Raw genomic sequence first — 22,506 nt, forward strand, 5'->3', positions numbered from 1 at the left:
CAACCAGCTTCACCTGAAATGCTTTTCCAACAGTCTTTAAGGAGTTCCCAAATATGCTGAGCACTTGTTGGAAGCCATGCTGGTTAAGTGTGCCTTGAATTCTAAATAAATCAGTGTCACCAGCAAAGGACCCTGACACCATAACACCTCCTCCTCATGCTTCTGCGGAGATCTCCCGTTCACCTACTCTGCATCTCACAAAGATACGGCGGTTGGAACCAAAAATCTAAAATTTGGACTCATCAAATAAAAAGCCATATCTCAGACTGGCCAATAAAAATAAAATATTACTATGGACAAAAGAACACCGACACTGGACAGAGGAACTCTGCCTAGATGGCCAGTATCCCGGAGTTGCCTCTTCACTGACCTAGAATATGTGGACATCTATAAGTACCTAGGTGTCTGGCTAGACTGTAAACTCTCCTTCCAGACTCATATCAAACATCTCCAATTTAAAATCAAATCTAGAGTCGGCTTTCTATTCCGCAACAAAGCCTCCTTCACTCACGCCGCCAAACTTACCCTAGTAAAACTGACTATCCTACCGATCCTCGACTTCGGCGATGTCATCTACAAAATAGCTTCCAACACTCTACTCAGCAAACTGGATGCAGTTTATCAGAGTGCCATCCATTTTGTTACTAAAGCACTTTATACCACCCTCCACTGCGACCTGTATGCTCTAGTCGGCTGGCCCTCGCTTCATATTCGTCGCCAGACCCACTGGCTCCAGGTCATCTACAAGTCCATGCTAGGTAAAGCTCCGCCTTATCTCAGTTCACTGGTCACGATGGCAACACCCACCCGTAGCATGCGCTCCAGCAGGTGTATCTGACTGATCATCCCTTAAGCCAACACCTCATTTGGCCACCTTTCGTTCCAGTTCTCTGCTGCCTGTGACTGGAACGAATTGCAAAAATCGCTGAAGTTGGAGACTTATCTCCCTCACCAACTTCAAACATCTGCTATCTGAGCAGCTAACCGATCGCTGCAGCTGTACATAGTCTATCTGTAAATAGCCCACCCAATTTTACCTACCTCATCCCCATACTGTTTATATTTATTTACTTTTCTGCTTTTTTGCACACCAATATCTCTACCTGTACATGACCATCTGATAATTTATCACTCCAGTGTTAATCTGCAAAATTGTAATTATACGCCTACCTCCTCATGCCTTTTGCACACAATGTATATAGACTCTCTTTTTTTTCTACTGTGTTATTGACTTGTTAATTGTTTACTCCATGTGTAACTCTGTGTTGTCTGTTCACACTGCTATGCTTTATCTTGGCCAGGTCGCAGTTGCAAATGAGAACTTGTTCTCAACTAGCCTACCTGGTTAAATAAAGGTGAAATAAAATAAAAAATAAAATAAAACTGTTGACGTTGAGACTGGTGTTTTGCGGTACTATTAATGAATCTGCCAGCTAAGGACTTGGGAGGCGTTTGTTTCTCAAACTAGACACTCTAATGTACTTGTCCTCTTGCTCAGTTGTGCACCGGGGCCTCCCACACCTCTTTCTATTCTGGTTAGAGCCAGTTTGCACTGTTGTGTGAAGGGAGTAGTACAGAGTTGTACCAGATCTTCAATTTCTTGACAATTTCTCACATGGAATAGCCTTCATTTCTCAGATCAAGAATAGACTTTCTTTCAACAACAAGGACATTTTTAAGTGACCCCAAACTTTTGAACGGTAGTGTGTTTCTGAACACATGGATAATGATGAGTGAGAAAGTTAGAGGCACAAACATCATACCCCCCAAAAAATGCTAACCTCTCCCCTGTTATTGGTAATGGTGAGAGTTCAGCATATTTTGTTGTAGCCTCTGAACGGCATCTTATCTACTCACTTACAGTGGGGCAAAAAAGTATTTAGTCAGCCACCAATTGTGCAAGTTCTCCCACTTAAAAAGATGAGAGGCCTGTATTTTTCATCATAGGTACACTTCAACTATGACAGACAAAATGAGGAGAGAAAATCCAGAAAATCACATTGTATGATTTTTAATGAATTTATTTGCAAGTTATGGTGGAAAATAAGTATTTGGTCAACTACAAACAAGCAAGATTTCTGGCTCTCACAGACCTGTAACTTCTTCTTTAAGAGGCTCCTCTGTCCTCCACTCGTTACCTGTATTAATGGCACCTGTTTGAACTTGTTATCAGTATAAAAGACATCTGTCCACAACCTCAAACAGTCACACCCCAAACTCCACTATGGCCAAGAACAAAGAGCTGTCAAAGGACACCAGAAACAAAATTGTAGACCTGCAACAGGCTGGGAAGACTGAATCTGCAATAGGTAAGCAGCCTGGTTTGAAGAAATCAACTGTGGGAGCAAAGACCCCTGATAATCTCCCTCAATCTGGGGCTCCACGCAAGATCCCGCGGGGTCAAAATGATCACAAGAACGGTGAGCAAAAATTCCAGAACCACACGGGGGACCTAGTGAATGACCTGCAGAGAGCTGGGACCAAAGCCTACCATCAGTAACACACTACGCCGCCAGGGACTCAAATCCTGCAGTGCCAGACGTGTCCCCCTGCTTAAGCCAGTACATGTCCAGGCCCATCTGAAGTTTGCTAGAGAGCATTTGGATGAAGAAGATTGGGAGAATGTCATATGGTCAGATGAAACCAAAATATAACGTTTTGGTAAAAACTCAACTCGTCGTGTTTGGAGGACAAAGAATGCTGAGTTGCAGCCAAAGAACACCATACCTACTGTGAAGCATGGGGGTGGAAACATCATGCTTTGGGGCTGTTTTTCTGCAAAGGGACCAGGACGACTGATCCGTGTAAAGGAAAGAATGAATGGGGCCATGTATAATGAGATTTTGAGTGAAAACCTCCTTCCATCAGCAAGGGCATTGAAGATGAAACGTGGCTGGGTCTTTCAGCATGACAATGATCCCAAACACACCGCCCGGGCAACGAAGGAGTGGCTTCGTAAGAAGCATTTCAAGGTCCTGGAGTGGCCTAGCCAGTCTCCAGATCTCAACCCCATAGAAAATCTTTGGAGGGAGTTGAAGATCTGTGTTGCCCAGCAACAGCCCCAAAACATCACTGCTCTAGAGGAGATCTGCATGGAGGAATGGGCCAAAATACCAGCAACAGTGTGTGAAAACCTTGTGAAGACTTACAGAAAACGTTTGACCTCTGTCATTGCCAACAAAGGGTATATAACAAAGTATTGAGATTAACTTTTGTTATTGACCAAATACTTATTTTCCACCATAATTTGCAAATAAATTCATAAAAAATCCTACAATGTGATTTTCTGGATTTTTTTTCTAATTTTGTCCGTCATAGTTGAAGTGTATCTATGATGAAAATTACAGGCCTCTCTCATCTTTTTAAGTGGGAGAACTTGCACAATTGGTGGCTGACTAAATACTTTTTTTGCCCCACTGTATAAAGAAAATGACTCCATTCACCATTGTTACTAGGGCAATACATAACCCAAAGCTTACATGGTGTTCTTTCTCTTCCCTTTCCAGCGGTCATACAGCCGAGAGCTCTTTGAGGAAGTGATTTCCAAGATGAAGAAAGCCGGCATCAAGTCCACCATCACCATTGAAAAATTCAAGCTGCTATCGGAGAAGGTGGAGGAGATAGTCGCCAGGAACTCGCAGTCCGAAATGGACTACAGTGACGCACCTGACGAGTTTAAAGGCAAGTGTTCAACTTTTCCAGTGTTCAAACTCGCACGTTTTTAAATTCACTTTCTAGTGTTAAAACTGGCAAGTTTTGGAACAAAACATATATATATTTAATTTATTGTGTTAGTAATTGTCCCTGACCGCAGCGGCATGTTCATTTGGCTGCAACGTCGCAGTAAGACTTAAATTACTAAGACTGGTCACAGTCCTCTATTCTACATTAGGCCTGCTACAGCACGTCCGCATGATTTTTTTTTTCATGAGTCCAGGACTTCGATCAAATGAGCTGACTTCAAGTCAGTTTGATTGGGACATACAAGTAAAAGGAAGACCCTCTATCGTGGCAAAACTCAGGACATTTTGTGAGTAATGAGGGTCAGTCACACAGACAGCTTAGACTGGGCTATCCTATAACTACTGACCTAATATACTCTGGGAGGGGAATGCAGGCCTCATACTCACTTTGATTTCCAGATATGGGCTCCTGAGTGGCGCAGCGGTCTAAAGCACTGCAGCTCAGTGCAAGAGGTGTCACAGTCCCTGGTTCGTTTTCAGGCCTTATCACACCCGGCAGTGATTGGGAGTCCCATAGGGCAGCGCACAATTAGCCCAGCGTGGTCTGGGTTTGGCCGGGGGAGGCCACCATTGTAAATTTTTTAAAATGTTCTTAACTGACTTGCCTAGTTAAATAAATAAAAATATGCCTCACTATCCGCAGTGCTCGAATGGAGTGTGCCGTTGTAATACAGTGAAAATCCACTCCGACTGAGGATATCCTGAAATTAGTATAAGAGTAATACGACCATAATATAATATTCAATCTGACTCCATTATCATATGAATGCTATAGGCCCATAAGCTTATTCGATGGGTCTAGCCAAGGTAGCGAGCCTTGCATCACTCGGAATACTATAAATTACAGAGCATTCGAAAAGTTTTCAGACCCCTCGTCTTTTTCCACATTTTGTTACATTACAGCCTTATTCTATAAATGGATTTAATTGTTTTTTTCCCCCTCATCAATCTACACACAACTGATTTAATGACAAAGCAAAAACAGATTTTTAGACATTATTGCAAATGTATATTAAAAATGAAAGATATACATTTACATATGTATTCAGAGCCTTTACTCAGTACTTTGTTGAAGCACCTCTGGCAGCGATTTACAGGCTGGTTGAGGTTGAGTCTTCTTGGGTATGATTCTACAAGCTTGGCGTACCTGTATTTGGGGAATTTCTCCCATTCTTCTCTGCAGAGCCTCTGTTAGGTTGGATGGGGAGTGTTGCTGTACAGCTATTTTCAGTTCTCTCCAGAGAGGCTCTATCGGGTTCAAGTCCGGGCTCTGGCTGGCCCACTCAAGGACATTCAGAGACTTGTCCAGAAGCCCCTCCTGCGTTCTTTTGGCTCTGTGCTTAGGGTCGTTGTCTTGAAAACCTGCTCCAGAGCGCTCAGGACTTCATCAAGGAACTCTCTGTACTTTGCTCCATTCATCTTTCCCTCAATCCTGACTAGTTTCATCAGACTGGAGAATCTTGTTTCTCATGGTCTGAAAGTCCTTTAGGTGCCTTTCGGATAAACACCAAGCGGGCTGAGGAGTAGATTCTGCATGGCCACTCTACCATAAAGGTCTAATTGGTAGAGTGATGCAGAGATGGTTGTCTTTCTGGAAGGTTCTCCCATCTCAACAGAGGAACTCTGGAGCTCTGTCAGAGTGACCATCGGGTTCTTGGTCACCTCCCTGACCGAATCATCAAATTTTATTTGTCACGTGCTGAATACAACAGGTGTAGAGCTTACAGTGAAATGCTTGCTTACAAGTCCTTAACCAACCATGCTTTAAGAAGTAAGATTTTTTTGTTAAGTGTTATGTAAAAAACTGAAAATAGAAAATAAAAGTAACAAATAATTAAACAGCAGCAGTTAAATTGCGAGGCTATATACAGCAGGTACCGGTACAGAGTCAATGTGCGGGGGCACCGGTTAGTCGAGGTAATTGAGGTAACATGTACATGTAGGTAGAGTTGTGAATATGCATTTTAGGGCCTTCCTCTGACACCGCCTGATATAGAGGTCCTGGATGGCAGGAAGCATGGCCCCAGTGATGTACTGGGCCGTACCAAGGCCCTCCTCACTGATTGCTCAGTTTGGCTCGGCGGTCAGCTCTAGGAGGAGTCTTGGTGGTTCCAAACTTCCATTTAGGAATGATGGAGGCCACTGTGTTCTAGGGGACCGTCAGTGCTGCATAAATGTTTTGTTAGCCTTCCCCAGATCTGTACCACGACACAATCCTGGCTCGGAGCTCTACTTACACTTCCTTCCACCTCATGGCTTGGTTTTCGCTCTGACATGCACTGTCAACTGTGAGACCATATGTAGACAGGTGTCTTTCCAAATCATGTCCAATCAATTGTATTTACCACGGGTGGACTCCAAGTTGTAGAAACATGATCTACGGAAACCGAATGCACCTGAGCTCAATTCCGACTGTCATAGCACAGGGTCTGAATACTTATTTCTGTAAAAAATAAATATATGCATTTTCAGAAATGTCTAAAAACCTGTTTTTGCTTTGTCATTATGGGGTATGGTGTGTAGATTGATCAATTTTAAAATAAGGCTGTACAATAGGGGTGGCAGGGCAGCCTAGTGGTTAGAGTGTTAGACTAGTAACCGGAAGGTTGCAAGTTCAAACCCCCGAGCTGACAAGGTACAAATCTGTCGTTCTGCCCCTGAACAGGCAGTCATTGTTCCTAGGCCGTCATTGAAAATAAGAATTTGTTCTTAACGGACTTGCCTAGTTAAATAAAGGTAAATAAAAAAAATAACAGAATGTGGAAAAAGGCAAGGAATACTGTCGGAATGTGTGTAATGTGAATAACATTTACCCAGAAATATACGGTCCATTTCAAAGTACTCCGATGTATTACCGGTACGTGATAAGAATAATATTATCAAATGGTATGTAGATATCTCAAAGTATATCTCAAAGATATCTCAAAGTATAAAAAGTATAAAAGACACTATTGTGTAACGGAATGCTACACCAGGAGTTTGGTTTACAGTGGCTCCTTGAGCAAAGTTTCCACCCGTCTTTTATTCTTCCCAGAGTGCCAAATCGTCTAATATCATTTAGCCAAAACAATAAACAAAAGGGATAAAAACACACATGCATTCTTCAACCTCAATTATCTAAATTATAGGACATAGGACAGCTGTGCCGCTCCCTCTTTGAACCGACCGCCGTCCAACGAACAGATTAAGACAGTAACGCTGTAAAAATACATTTAGGTTTTATTTTATTGTATAAATAAATATATATCAAAATGTGCAACTGGTCAACTCCTGAAACAATCCACACACAACAACACCACAATTTAATTCACACACATTAACATTAACATTAATTTAGTCAGTTCAGGTTTTCATATGTCTTCATACCCCCGACGGTGTCCTTGCTCCCAGGGTTCTATGGGAAAAAAGCCATGGATAAGGTGTTTGACTTTTGTGATTGCGAACATAGTCAGCCATCCAGACAATGCCATAAATCGTGACTGAGTCCTATCATTAACGTTGGTCTCTTTAAAGTGACGACTGATGTTTATAACTATGTGATTAAACTAATCAGGTAATCATTAACTCAGTAACCTGGGGCACCATGGGAAACGTTTGTTTTACTGTGTTTCCGTTTCCCATATTAACTCAAAGAATATCAGAATATTGATTTTTACAGCAGTCGCTAATTAATTTTCTCTACAGTCTCGTCGCATAGTTTGTAAATCTGCAGAAACCCAGCTCTCACTCATTCCGTACCACACCAATTGAGTTGATTATTTATTTACTAACAAGCTAAATGATAATATAAGATACACACACACACACATACAGTCTAGGTTATTGATTAGAACTTAGTACAATGAAACAGCTCCCTAGCGGGCCAACACAATATGACACGTGTTTCACAAAATGGGGATTTAAAAGAGAGAGCGGGACCGAGAGAAAAGCACACTTGGATACATTTGTAAACTTGGTTTAGCCCTAACACCTTGCCCCGAATTGCCAATTTACAGGTCAGAATATATTGATGTTGTTACTTGTCGAAGGTCTACGTTGGGTTATCTCTACATGGACCGAGTTCCGCCTTCTCCCTCTGATGGCGGAACCTCTTTTGTTAACGGGTCTCTGCTTGTCCACACAATGTCAGTGTCCTTTCTCCTAGTTGTCTGTTTCCTCGCCCTCGTTCTGTAAGAGGGGTCTTCTGAGGATGGTCAGCCATATAGATCGTTCCAGCGTGGGAATGAAAGCAGTGTAGACGCACAATTCCTTGGAGAGAAGAACTGGGTGGTCCTGCTTGAATTCACCTTAGATACAGCTACTCAACCGTAGAATTGATTAGGGTATTGATTAGGGATCCCAAACACACCGCCCGGGCAACGAAGGAGTGGCTTTGTAAGAAGCATTTCAAGGTCCTGGAGTGGCCTAGCCAGTCTCCAGATCTCAACCCCATAGAAAATCTTTGGAGGGAGTTGAAAGTCCGTGTTGCCCAGCAACAGCCCCAAAACATCACTGCTCTAGAGTTCTGCATGGAGGAATGGGCCAAAATACCAGCAACAGTGTGTGAAAACCTTGTGAAGACTTACAGAAAACGTTTGACCTCTGTCATTGCCAACAAAGGGTATATAACAAAGTATTGAGATAACAAAAGTTTATTGACCAAATACTTATTTTCCACCATAATTTGCAAATAAATTCATTAAAAATCCTACAATGTGATTTTCTGGATTTTTTTTTCTCATCTTGTCTGTCATAGTTGAAGTGTACCTATGATGAAAATTACAGGCCTCATCTTTTTAAGTGGGAGAACTTGCACAATTGGTGGCTGACTAAATACTTTTTTGCCCCACTGTATATGTTGATTTTATGAATTTAATTGAAGATGAATGTAATTTTCTCTTTGTTTTTGTCTGTGTACGTGTGTGTCCACAGACCCTCTGATGGACACATTAATGACTGACCCTGTGATACTTCCCTCTGGGAACATCATGGACCGAGCCATCATCCTCCGCCACCTTCTCAACTCCCCCACTGACCCCTTTAACAGACAGCCTCTCAACGAAAGCATGCTGGAGTCACGTATGTACACACACACAGCATGGTCTTCCTGGAGTCACGTATGTACACACACACAGCATGGTCTTCCTGGAGTCACGTATGTACACACACACAGCATGGTCTTGCTGGAGTCACGTATGTACACACAGCATGGTCTTCCTGGAGTCACGTATGTACACACACAGCATGGTCTTGCTGGAGTCACGTATGTACACACACAGCATGGTCTTGCTGGAGTCACATATGTTCACACACAGAATGGTCTTGCTGGAGTCACGCATGTACACACACACAGCATGGTTATGCTGGAGTCACGTATGTTCACACACAGCATGGTCATGCTGGAGTCACGTTTGTTCACACACAGCATGGTCTTGCTGGAGTCACGTATGTACACACACACAGCATGGTCATGCTGGAGTCACGTATGTTCACACACAGCATGGTCTTGCTGGAGTCACGTATGTACACACACAGCATGGTCATGCTGGAGTCACGTATGTAGACACACACAGCATGGTCATGCTGGAGTCACGTATGTTCACACACAGCATGGTCTTGCTGGAGTCACGTATGTTCACACACAGCATGGTCTTGCTGGAGTCACGTATGTTCACACACAGCATGGTCTTGCTGGAGTCATGTATGTACACACACAGCATGGTCTTCCTGGAGTCACGTATGTTCACACACAGCATGGTCATGCTGGAGTCACGTATGTTGACACAGCATGGTCTTGCTGGAGTCACGTATGTACACACACAGCATGGTCTTCCAGTCAAGAGTTGGTCACATAAGAATGAAAGAAGAGGACCAGCTCTCTAACTGCAATTGAAGTCTGTTTATTTTCCATTTTCTTTTAGGCAACATGTCCTACTAGCACACCTTATTAACGGTTAAGGTCCTCAGGGGTTTGTGGTCACGTTTTGCTGTGTCATTGTCTTTATTCACAGTCCCTGAACTGAAGGAGAGGATCCAGGCATGGATGAGAGAGAAGCAAGGCCAGGGACGTTTCCTCTAGTGACACCCCCAACCACCAACTCCAGGGGTAAAGGATGTTATCACCACGACTGAATTCAATGCCATCAATGAAAAAATAGAAAAAAAGAAACCTGTGATTTTTCTCCCTTTGTCCTTATTTTCTCAGATCGTCATCTAAAGGCCATTGGCTCTAAAAATGAAACATAATAAAATTATGACTTCAAAAAAAAATCTCATGACTTTGTGTGTATATATTTACATATGCATATATTTAAGAATGAATGCATATAACGCTGCAAGGATAAGCAGTTGTCACAGCCTACAGGTTTTAGCAGCAAAATGACATTTCCTTATTCATAATTTTTCCTGAGTTTTGTAAGCCTTTATGTGTACTTTGTTAGGGAGGTTGATACATTTAGGATATGGGAATGGAGATCCATTTTGGTTAAGTAGTAGAACTTTCACTGGACAAAAATATAAATGCAACAGTTCTGTTATGTTATTCTTCAATAACACAAACTCCAAAGCAAATCAGGGAGAGGAAAATGGGTTTATTCAGAGAGGACAAATCAAAATGTTATGCTGGGAGTCAGCTATTCAGTCTCCTTTGTCCTCAGCTTTTCACTTAAGTGAAATAATCTGTCTGTAAACAATTATTGGAAGAATTGTAGGCGCTCTCATCTTGTAGGTACTCTCAATTTGTAGGTACTCTCAGATTGTAGGTACTCTCAGATTGTAGGCACTCTCAGATTGTAGGTACTCTCAGCTTGTAGGTACTCTCAGCTTGTAGGTACTCTGATTGTAGGTACTCTCAGCTTATAGGCACTCCCAGTTTGTAGGTACTCAGCTTGTAGATACTCTCAGCTTGTAGGTACTCTCAGCTTGTAGGTACTCTCAGCTTGTAGGCACTCTCAGCTTGTAGGAACTCTCAGCTTGTAGGTACTCAGCTTGTAGGTACTCTCAGCTTGTAGGCACTCAGTTTGTAGGTACTCTCAGCTTGTAGGCACTCTCAGCCTGTAGGCACTCTCAGCTTGTAGGCACTCTCAACTTATAGGCACTCTCAGCTTGTTGGTACTCTCAGCTTGTAGGTACTCAGCTTGTAGGTACTCTCAGCTTGTAGGTACTCTCAGCTTGTAGGTAATCTCAGCTTGTAGGCACTCCCAGTTTGTAGGCACTCTCAGCTTGTAGGCACTCTCAGCTTGTAGGTACTCTCATCTTGTAGGTACTTGAAGGTACTCTCAGCTTGTAGGTACTCTCCGCTTGTAGGTACTCTCAGCTTGTAGGTACTCTCAGCTTGTAGGCACTCTCAGCTTGTAGGCACTCTCAGCTTGTAGGCACTCTCAGCTTGTAGGTACTCTCAGCTTGTAGGCACTCAGTTTGTAGGTACTCTCTGCTTGTAGGTACTCTCAGCTTGTAGGCACTCTCAGCTTGTAGGTACTCATCTTGTAGGTACTTGTAGGTACTCTCAGCTTGTAGGCACTCAGCTTGTAGGCACTCTCAGCTTGTAGGTACTCTCAGCTTGTAGGCACTCTCAGCCTGTAGGCACTCTCAGCTTGTAGGCACTCTCAACTTATAGGCACTCTCAGCTTGTTGGTACTCTCAGCTTGTAGGTACTCAGCTTGTAGGTACTCTCAGCTTGTAGGTACTCAGCTTGTAGGTAATCTCAGCTTGTAGGCACTCCCAGTTTGTAGGCACTCTCAGCTTGTAGGCACTCTCAGCTTGTAGGTACTCTCATCTTGTAGGTACTTGAAGGTACTCTCAGCTTGTAGGCACTCTCCGCTTGTAGGTACTCTCAGCTGGTAGGTACTCTCAGCTTGTAGGCACTCTCAGCTTGTAGGCACTCTCAGCTTGTAGGCACTCTCAGCTTGTAGGTACTCTCAGCTTGTAGGCACTCAGTTTGTAGGTACTCTCTGCTTGTAGGTACTCTCAGCTTGTAGGCACTCTCAGCTTGTAGGTACTCATCTTGTAGGTACTCTCAGCTTGTAGGCACTCAGCTTGTAGGCACTCTCAGCTTGTTGGTACTCAGCTTGTTGGTACTCAGCTTGTAGGCACTCTCAGCTTGTAGGCACTCAGCTTGTAGGCACTCTCAGCTTGTAGGCACTCAGCTTGTAGGCACTCTCAGCTTGTTGGTACTCAGCTTGTAGGCACTCTCAGCTTGTAGGTACTCTCATCTTGTAGGTACTTGACGGTACTCTCAGTTTGTAGACACTCCGTTTGTAGGTACTCTGCTTGTAGGTACTCTTAGCTTGTAGGTACTCATCTTGTAGGTACTTGTAGGTACTCTCAGCTTGTAGGCACTCAGTTTGTAGGTACTCTCAGCTTGTAGGTACTCTCAGCTTATAGGCAATCTCAGTTTGTAGGCACTCTCAGCTTGTAGGCACTCTCATCTTGTAGGTACTTGAAGGTACTCTCAGCTTGTAGGTACTCTCCGCTTGTAAGTACTCTCAGCTTGTAGGCACTCTCAGCTTGTAGGTACTTGAAGGTACTCTCAGCTTGTAGGCACTCAGTTTGTAGGTACTCTCTGCTTGTAGGTACTCTCAGCTTGTAGGCACTCTCAGCTTGTAGGTACTTGTAGGTACTCTCAGCTTGTAGGCACTCAGTTTGTGGGTACTCTCTGCTTGTAGATACTCTCCGCTTGTAGGTACTCTCAGCTTGTAGGCACTCTCAGCTTGTTGGTACTCTCAGCTTGTAGGTAATCTCAGCTTGTAGGCACTCCCAGTTTGTATGTACTCTCAGCTTGTAGGCACTCTCAGCTTGTAGGCACTCTCAGCTTGTAGGCACTCACAGCTTGTAGGTACTCTCAGCTTGTAGGCACTCAGTTTGTAGGTACTCTCTGCTTGTAGGTACTCTCAGCTTGTAGGCGCTCTCAGCTTGTAGGCACTCTCAGCTTGTTGGTACTTTCAGCTTGTAGGCACTCTCAGCTTTTAGGTACTCTCAGCTTGAAGGTACTCTCATCTTGTAGGTACTCTCATCTTGTAGGTACTTGAAGGTACTCTCAGCTTGTAGGTACTCTCAGCTTGTAGGTACTCTAAGCTTGTAGGCACTCCCAGTTTGTAGGTACTCAGCTTGTAGGTACTCTCAGCTTGTAGGCACTCTCAGCTTGTAGGTACTCTCAGCTTGTAGGTACTCTCAGCTTGTAGGCACTCAGTTTGTAGGTACTCTCTGCTTGTAGGTACTCTCAGCTTGTAGGCACTCTCAGCTTGTAGGTACTTGAAGGTACTCTCAGCTTGTAGGTACTCTCAGCTTGTAGGTACTCTAAGCTTGTAGGCACTCCCAGTTTGTAGGTACTCAGCTTGTAGGTATTCCCAGCTTGTAGGTACTCAGCTTGTAGGCACTCTCAGCTTGTAGGTACTCTCAGCTTGTAGGCACTCTCAGCCTGTAGGTACTCTCAGCTTGTATGTACTCAGCTTGTAGGTACTCTCAGTTTGTAGGCACTCAGTTTGTAGGTACTCTCAGCTTGTAGGCACTCTCAGCCTGTAGGCACTCTCAGCTTGTAGGTACTCTCAGCTTGTAGGTACTTGAAGGTACTCTCAGCTTGTAGGTACTCTCAGCTTGTAGGTACTCTCCGCTTGTAGGTACTCTCAGCTTGTAGGTACTCTCATCTTGTAGGTACTTGAAGGTACTCTCAGCTTGTAGGTACTCTCCGCTTGTAGGTACTGTCAGCTCGTAGGTACTCTCAGCTTGTAGGCACTCTCAGCTTGTAGGTACTCTCAGCTTGTAGGTACTCTCAGCTTGTAGGCACTCAGTTTGTAGGTACTCTCTGCTTGTAGGTACTCTCAGCTTATAGGCACTCTCAGCTTGTAGGTACTCATCTTGTAGGTACTTGTAGGTACTCTCAGCTTGTAGGCACTCAGTTTGTGGGTACTCTCTGCTTGTAGATACTCTCCGCTTGTAGGCACTCTCAGCTTGTTGGTACTCTCAGCTTGTAGGTAATCTCAGCTTGTAGGCACTCCCAGTTTGTATGTACTCTCAGCTTGTAGGTACTCTCAGCTTGTAGGCACTCTCAGCTTGTAGGCACTCTCAGCTTGTAGGCACTCTCAGCTTGTAGGCACTCTCAGCTTGTAGGTGCTCTCAGCTTGTAGGCACTCAGTTTGTAGGTACTCTCTGCTTGTAGGTACTCTCAGCTTGTAGGCGCTCTCAGCTGGTAGGCACTCTCAGCTTGTTGGTACTCTCAGCTTGTAGGTAATCTCAGCTTGTAGGCACTCCCAGTTGGTATGTACTCTCAGCTTGTAGGCACTCTCAGCTTGTAGGCACTCTCAGCTTGTTGGTACTCTCAGCTTGTAGGTACTCAGCTTGTAGGTACTCTCAGCTTGTAGGTACTCAGCTTGTAGGTAATCTCAGCTTGTAGGCACTCCCAGTTTGTAGGCACTCTCAGCTTGTAGGCACTCTCAGCTTGTAGGTACTCTCATCTTGTAGGTACTTGAAGGTACTCTCAGCTTGTAGGCACTCTCCGCTTGTAGGTACTCTCAGCTGGTAGGTACTCTCAGCTTGTAGGCACTCTCAGCTTGTAGGCACTCTCAGCTTGTAGGCACTCTCAGCTTGTAGGTACTCTCAGCTTGTAGGCACTCAGTTTGTAGGTACTCTCTGCTTGTAGGTACTCTCAGCTTGTAGGCACTCTCAGCTTGTAGGTACTCATCTTGTAGGTACTTGTAGGTACTCTCAGCTTGTAGGCACTCAGCTTGTAGGCACTCTCAGCTTGTTGGTACTCAGCTTGTTGGTACTCAGCTTGTAGGCACTCTCAGCTTGTAGGCACTCAGCTTGTAGGCACTCTCAGCTTGTAGGCACTCAGCTTGTAGGCACTCTCAGCTTGTTGGTACTCAGCTTGTAGGCACTCTCAGCTTGTAGGTACTCTCATCTTGTAGGTACTTGACGGTACTCTCAGTTTGTAGACACTCCGTTTGTAGGTACTCTGCTTGTAGGTACTCTTAGCTTGTAGGTACTCATCTTGTAGGTACTTGTAGGTACTCTCAGCTTGTAGGCACTCAGTTTGTAGGTACTCTCAGCTTGTAGGTACTCTCAGCTTATAGGCAATCTCAGTTTGTAGGCACTCTCAGCTTGTAGGCACTCTCATCTTGTAGGTACTTGAAGGTACTCTCAGCTTGTAGGTACTCTCCGCTTGTAAGTACTCTCAGCTTGTAGGCACTCTCAGCTTGTAGGTACTTGAAGGTACTCTCAGCTTGTAGGCACTCAGTTTGTAGGTACTCTCTGCTTGTAGGTACTCTCAGCTTGTAGGCACTCTCAGCTTGTAGGTACTCATCTTGTAGGTACTTGTAGGTACTCTCAGCTTGTAGGCACTCAGTTTGTGGGTACTCTCTGCTTGTAGATACTCTCCGCTTGTAGGTACTCTCAGCTTGTAGGCACTCTCAGCTTGTTGGTACTCTCAGCTTGTAGGTAATCTCAGCTTGTAGGCACTCCCAGTTTGTATGTACTCTCAGCTTGTAGGCACTCTCAGCTTGTAGGCACTCTCAGCTTGTAGGCACTCACAGCTTGTAGGTACTCTCAGCTTGTAGGCACTCAGTTTGTAGGTACTCTCTGCTTGTAGGTACTCTCAGCTTGTAGGCGCTCTCAGCTTGTAGGCACTCTCAGCTTGTTGGTACTCTCAGCTTGTAGGCACTCTCAGCTTTTAGGTACTCTCAGCTTGAAGGTACTCTCATCTTGTAGGTACTCTCATCTTGTAGGTACTTGAAGGTACTCTCAGCTTGTAGGTACTCTCAGCTTGTAGGTACTCTAAGCTTGTAGGCACTCCCAGTTTGTAGGTACTCAGCTTGTAGGTACTCTCAGCTTGTAGGCACTCTCAGCTTGTAGGTACTCTCAGCTTGTAGGTACTCTCAGCTTGTAGGCACTCAGTTTGTAGGTACTCTCTGCTTGTAGGTACTCTCAGCTTGTAGGCACTCTCAGCTTGTAGGTACTTGAAGGTACTCTCAGCTTGTAGGTACTCTCAGCTTGTAGGTACTCTAAGCTTGTAGGCACTCCCAGTTTGTAGGTACTCAGCTTGTAGGTATTCCCAGCTTGTAGGTACTCAGCTTGTAGGCACTCTCAGCTTGTAGGTACTCTCAGCTTGTAGGTACTCTCAGCTTGTAGGTACTCTCAGCTTGTAGGCACTCAGTTTGTAGGGGCACTCAGTTTGTAGGCACTCTCAGCTTGTAGGTACTCTCAGCTTGTAGGCACTCTCAGCCTGTAGGTACTCTCAGCTTGTATGTACTCAGCTTGTAGGTACTCTCAGTTTGTAGGCACTCAGTTTGTAGGTACTCTCAGCTTGTAGGCACTCTCAGCCTGTAGGCACTCTCAGCTTGTAGGTACTCTCAGCTTGTAGGTACTTGAAGGTACTCTCAGCTTGTAGGTACTCTCAGCTTGTAGGTACTCTCCGCTTGTAGGTACTCTCAGCTTGTAGGTACTCTCATCTTGTAGGTACTTGAAGGTACTCTCAGCTTGTAGGTACTCTCCGCTTGTAGGTACAGTCAGCTTGTAGGTACTCTCAGCTTGTAGGCACTCTCAGCTTGTAGGTACTCTCAGCTTGTAGGTACTCTCAGCTTGTAGGCACTCAGTTTGTAGGTACTCTCTGCTTGTAGGTACTCTCAGCTTGTAGGCACTCTCAGCTTGTAGGTACTCATCTTGTAGGTACTTGTAGGTACTCTCAGCTTGTAGGCACTCAGTTTGTGGGTACTCTCTGCTTGTAGATACTCTCCGCTTGTAGGCACTCTCAGCTTGTTGGTACTCTCAGCTTGTAGGTAATCTCAGCTTGTAGGCACTCCCAGTTTGTATGTACTCTCAGCTTGTAGGTACTCTCAGCTTGTAGGCACTCTCAGCTTGTAGGCACTCTCAGCTTGTAGGCACTCTCAGCTTGTAGGCACTCTCAGCTTGTAGGTGCTCTCAGCTTGTAGGCACTCAGTTTGTAGGTACTCTCTGCTTGTAGGTACTCTCAGCTTGTAGGCGCTCTCAGCTGGTAGGCACTCTCAGCTTGTTGGTACTCTCAGCTTGTAGGTAATCTCAGCTTGTAGGCACTCTCAGTTGGTATGTACTCTCAGCTTGTAGGCACTCTCAGCTTGTAGGCACTCTCAGCTTGTTGGTACTCTCAGCTTGTAGGTAATCTCAGCTTGTAGGCACTCCCAGTTTGTATGTACTCTCAGCTTGTAGGCACTCTCAGCTTGTAGGCACTCTCAGCTTGTAGGCACTCACAGCTTGTAGGTACTCTCAGCTTGTAGGCACTCAGTTTGTAGGTACTCTCTGCTTGTAGGTACTCTCAGCTTGTAGGCGCTCTCAGCTTGTAGGCACTCTCAGCTTGAAGGTACTCTCATCTTGTAGGTACTTGAAGGTACTCTCAGCTTGTAGGTACTCTCAGCTTGTAGGTACTCTAAGCTTGTAGGCACTCCCAGTTTGTAGGTACTCAGCTTGTAGGTACTCTCAGCTTGTAGGCACTCTCAGCTTGTAGGTACTCTCAGCTTGTAGGTACTCTCAGCTTGTAGGCACTCAGTTTGTAGGTACTCTCTGCTTGTAGGTACTCTCAGCTTGTAGGCACTCTCAGCTTGTAGGTACTTGAAGGTACTCTCAGCTTGTAGGTACTCTCAGCTTGTAGGTACTCTCAGCTTGTAGGTACTCTCAGCTTGTAGGCACTCAGTTTGTAGGTACTCTCTGCTTGTAGGTACTCTCAGCTTGTAGGCACTCTCAGCTTGTAGGTACTTGAAGGTACTCTCAGCTTGTAGGTACTCTCAGCTTGTAGGTACTCTAAGCTTGTAGGCACTCCCAGTTTGTAGGTACTCAGCTTGTAGGTATTCCCAGCTTGTAGGTACTCAGCTTGTAGGCACTCTCAGCTTGTAGGTACTCTCAGCTTGTAGGTACTCTCAGCTTGTAGGTACTCTCAGCTTGTAGGCACTCAGTTTGTAGGCACTCTCAGCTTGTAGGTACTCTCAGCTTGTAGGCACTCTCAGCCTGTAGGTACTCTCAGCTTGTATGTACTCAGCGTGTAGGTACTCTCAGTTTGTAGGCACTCAGTTTGTAGGTACTCTCAGCTTGTAGGCACTCTCAGCCTGTAGGCACTCTCAGCTTGTAGGTACTCTCAGCTTGTAGGTACTTGAAGGTACTCTCAGCTTGTAGGTACTCTCAGCTTGTAGGTACTTGAAGGTACTCTCAGCTTGTAGGTACTCTCCGCTTGTAGGTACTGTCAGCTTGTAGGTACTCTCAGCTTGTAGGCACTCTCAGCTTGTAGGTACTCTCAGCTTGTAGGTACTCTCAGCTTGTAGGCACTCAGTTTGTAGGTACTCTCTGCTTGTAGGTACTCTCAGCTTGTAGGCACTCTCAGCTTGTAGGTACTCATCTTGTAGGTACTTGTAGGTACTCTCAGCTTGTAGGCACTCAGTTTGTGGGTACTCTCTGCTTGTAGATACTCTCCGCTTGTAGGCACTCTCAGCTTGTTGGCACTCTCAGCTTGTTGGTACTCTCAGCTTGTAGGTAATCTCAGTTTGTAGGCACTCCCAGTTTGTATGTACTCTCAGCTTGTAGGTACTCTCAGCTTGTAGGCACTCTCAGCTTGTAGGCACTCTCAGCTTGTAGGCACTCTCAGCTTGTAGGTGCTCTCAGCTTTTAGGCACTCAGTTTGTAGGTACTCTCTGCTTGTAGGTACTCTCAGCTTGTAGGCGCTCTCAGCTGGTAGGCACTCTCAGCTTGTTGGTACTCTCAGCTTGTAGGTAATCTCAGCTTGTAGGCACTCCCAGTTTGTATGTACTCTCAGCTTGTAGGCACTCTCAGCTTGTAGGCACTCTCAGCTTGTTGGTACTCTCAGCTTGTAGGTACTCTCAGCTTGTAGGCACTCAGTTTGTAGGTACTCTCAGCTTGTAGGTACTCTCAGCTTATAGGCAATCTCAGTTTGTAGGCACTCTCAGCTTGTAGGCACTCTCATCTTGTAGGTACTTGAAGGTACTCTCAGCTTGTAGGTACTCTCCGCTTGTAAGTACTCTCAGCTTGTAGGCACTCTCAGCTTGTAGGTACTTGAAGGTACTCTCAGCTTGTAGGCACTCAGTTTGTAGGTACTCTCTGCTTGTAGGTACTCTCAGCTTGTAGGCACTCTCAGCTTGTAGGTACTCATCTTGTAGGTACTTGTAGGTACTCTCAGCTTGTAGGCACTCAGTTTGTGGGTACTCTCTGCTTGTAGATACTCTCCGCTTGTAGGCACTCTCAGCTTGTAGGCACTCTCAGCTTGTTGGTACTCTCAGCTTGTAGGTAATCTCAGCTTGTAGGCACTCCCAGTTTGTATGTACTCTCAGCTTGTAGGCACTCTCAGCTTGTAGGCACTCTCAGCTTGTAGGCACTCTCAGCTTGTAGGTACTCTCAGCTTGTAGGTACTCTCAGCTTTTGGGTACTCAGCTTGTAGGCACTCTCAGCTTGTAGGCACTCTCAGCTTGTAGGTACTCTCAGCTTGTAGGTACTCTCAGCTTGTGGGTACTCAGCTTGTAGGCACTCAGTTTGTAGTGGCACTCAGTTTGTAGGTACTCTCAGCTTGTAGGCACTCTCAGCTTGTAGGTACTCTCAGCTTGTAGGCACTCTCTGCCTGTAGGTACTCTCAGCTTGTATGTACTCAGCTTGTAGGTACTCTCAGTTTGTAGGCACTCAGTTTGTAGGTACTCTCAGCTTGTAGGCACTCTCAGCCTGTAGGCACTCTCAGCTTGTAGGTACTCTCAGCTTGTAGGTACTTGAAGGTACTCTCAGCTTGTAGGTACTCTCAGCTTGTAGGTACTCTCCGCTTGTAGGTACTCTCAGCTTGTAGGTACTCTCATCTTGTAGGTACTTGAAGGTACTCTCAGCTTGTAGGTACTCTCCGCTTGTAGGTACTGTCAGCTTGTAGGTACTCTCAGCTTGTAGGCACTCTCAGCTTGTAGGTACTCTCAGCTTGTAGGTACTCTCAGCTTGTAGGCACTCAGTTTGTAGGTACTCTCTGCTTGTAGGTACTCTGAGCTTGTAGGCACTCTCAGCTTGTAGGTACTCATCTTGTAGGTACTTGTAGGTACTCTCAGCTTGTAGGCACTCAGTTTGTGGGTACTCTCTGCTTGTAGATACTCTCCGCTTGTAGGCACTCTCAGCTTGTTGGTACTCTCAGCTTGTAGGCACTCAGTTTGTAGGTACTCTCAGCTTGTAGGTACTCTCCGCTTGTAGGTACTCTCAGCTTGTAGGTACTCTCATCTTGTAGGTACTTGAAGGTACTCTCAGCTTGTAGGTACTCTCCGCTTGTAGGTACTGTCAGCTTGTAGGTACTCTCAGCTTGTAGGCACTCTCAGCTTGTAGGTACTCTCAGCTTGTAGGTACTCTCAGCTTGTAGGCACTCAGTTTGTAGGTACTCTCTGCTTGTAGGTACTCTCAGCTTGTAGGCACTCTCAGCTTGTAGGTACTCATCTTGTAGGTACTTGTAGGTACTCTCAGCTTGTAGGCACTCAGTTTGTGGGTACTCTCTGCTTGTAGATACTCTCCTCTTGTAGGCACTCTCAGCTTGTTGGTACTCTCAGCTTGTAGGTAATCTCAGCTTGTAGGCACTCCCAGTTTGTATGTACTCTCAGCTTGTAGGTACTCTCAGCTTGTAGGCACTCTCAGCTTGTAGGCACTCTCAGCTTGTAGGCACTCTCAGCTTGTAGGCACTCTCAGCTTGTAGGTGCTCTCAGCTTGTAGGCACTCAGTTTGTAGGTACTCTCTGCTTGTAGGTACTCTCAGCTTGTAGGCGCTCTCAGCTTGTAGGCACTCTCAGCTTGTTGGTACTCTCAGCTTGTTGGTACTCTCAGCTTGTAGGCACTCTGAGCTTGTAGGTACTCTCAGCTTGTAGGTACTTGAAGGTACTCTCAGCTTGTAGGTACTCTCAGCTTGTAGGCACTCTCAGCTTGTAGGTACTCTCAGCTTGTAGGTACTCTCAGCTTGTAGGTACTCAGCTTGTAGGCACTCTCAGCTTGTAGGTACTCTCAGCTTGTAGGTACTCTCAGCTTGTATGTACTCTCAGCTTGTAGGTACTCTCAGCTTGTAGGCACTCAGTTTGTAGGGGCACTCAGTTTGTAGGTACTCTCAGCTTGTAGGCAGTCTCAGCTTGTAGGCACTCTCAGCTTGTTGGTACTCTCAGCTTGTAGGTACTCAGCTTGTAGGTACTCTCAGCTTGTAGGCACTCTCAGCTTGTAGGTACTCTCAGCTTGTAGGTACTCTCAGCTTGTAGGTACTCTCAGCTTGTAGGTACTCTCAGCTTGTAGGCACTCAGTTTGTAGGTACTCTCTGCTTGTAGGTACTCTCAGCTTGTAGGCACTCTCAGCTTGTAGGTACTCATCTTGTAGGTACTTGTAGGTACTCTCAGCTTGTAGGCACTCAGTTTGTGGGTACTCTCTGCTTGTAGATACTCTCCGCTTGTAGGCACTCTCAGCTTGTTGGTACTCTCAGCTTGTAGGTAATCTCAGCTTGTAGGCACTCCCAGTTTGTATGTACTCTCAGCTTGTAGGTACTCTCAGCTTGTAGGCACTCTCAGCTTGTAGGCACTCTCAGCTTGTAGGCACTCTCAGCTTGTAGGTGCTCTCAGCTTGTAGGCACTCAGTTTGTAGGTACTCTCTGCTTGTAGGTACTCTCAGCTTGTAGGCGCTCTCAGCTTGTAGGCACTCTCAGCTTGTTGGTACTCTCAGCTTGTAGGCACTCTGAGCTTGTAGGTACTCTCAGCTTGTAGGTACTTGAAGGTACTCTCAGCTTGTAGGTACTCTCAGCTTGTAGGCACTCTCAGCTTGTAGGTACTCTCAGCTTGTAGGTACTCTCAGCTTGTAGGTACTCAGCTTGTAGGCACTCTCAGCTTGTAGGTACTCTCAGCTTGTAGGTACTCTCAGCTTGTAGGTACTCTCAGCTTGTAGGCACTCAGTTTGTAGGGGCACTCAGTTTGTAGGTACTCTCAGCTTGTAGGCACTCTCAGCTTGTAGGCACTCTCAGCTTGTTGGTACTCTCAGCTTGTAGGTACTCAGCTTGTAGGTACTCTCAGCTTGTAGGCACTCTCAGCTTGTAGGTACTCTCAGCTTGTAGGTACTCTCAGCTTGTAGGTACTCAGCTTGTAGGCACTCTCAGCTTGTAGGTACTCTCAGCTTGTAGGTACTCTCAGCTTGTAGGCACTCAGTTTGTAGGTACTCTCTGCTTGTAGGTACTCTCAGCTTGTAGGCACTCTCAGCTTGTAGGTACTTGAAGGTACTCTCAGCTTGTAGGTACTCTCAGCTTGTAGGTACTCTAAGCTTGTAGGCATTCCCAGTTTGTAGGTACTCAGCTTGTAGGTACTCTCAGCTTGTAGGTACTCAGCTTGTAGGCACTCTCAGCTTGTAGGTACTCTCAGCTTGTAGGTACTCTCAGCTTGTAGGTACTCTCAGCTTGTAGGCACTCAGTTTGTAGGGGCACTCAGTTTGTAGGTACTCTCAGCTTGTAGGCACTCTCAGCTTGTAGGTACTCTCAGCTTGTAGGCACTCTCAGCCTGTAGGTACTCTCAGCTTGTATGTACTCAGCTTGTAGGTACTCTCAGTTTGTAGGCACTCAGTTTGTAGGTACTCTCAGCTTGTAGGCACTCTCAGCCTGTAGGCACTCTCAGCTTGTAGGTACTCTCAGCTTGTAGGTACTTTCAGGTACTCTCAGCTTGTAGGTACTCTCAGCTTGTAGGTACTCTCCGCTTGTAGGTACTCTCAGCTTGTAGGTACTCTCAGCTTGTAGGTACTCTCATCTTGTAGGTACTTGAAGGTACTCTCAGCTTGTAGGCACTCTCAGCTTG

The 22,506-nt window shown here is 45.5% G+C and overlaps 1 protein-coding gene across 10 annotated transcripts in view; it reads left to right on the forward strand.

The window, feature by feature from the left end:
- The window catches only part of LOC110491883 (ubiquitin conjugation factor E4 B), a 99,369-nt gene extending 89,377 nt beyond the window's left edge, over window positions 1-9,992 (forward strand). For 6 of the 10 annotated variants that reach the window (XM_090202621.1, XM_090202623.1, XM_090202622.1 and 3 more), the window contains 2 exons: window positions 3,507-3,681; window positions 8,655-9,725. In XM_090202621.1, coding sequence (XP_090058747.1) covers window positions 3,507-3,681; window positions 8,655-9,577 — 1,098 coding nt within the window. In that variant the 3' untranslated portion in view covers window positions 9,578-9,725. The other 4 variants (XM_036946775.2, XM_036946774.2, XM_036946776.2 and 1 more) reach the window with 1 other exon arrangement.
- Window positions 9,993-22,506: the final 12,514 nt, after the last annotated feature.

This window comes from Oncorhynchus mykiss, chromosome 16 (genome assembly GCF_057628025.1).
Source record: "Oncorhynchus mykiss isolate SJ-2025 chromosome 16, ASM5762802v1, whole genome shotgun sequence".
Classification (NCBI taxonomy): Eukaryota; Metazoa; Chordata; class Actinopteri; order Salmoniformes; family Salmonidae; genus Oncorhynchus; species Oncorhynchus mykiss.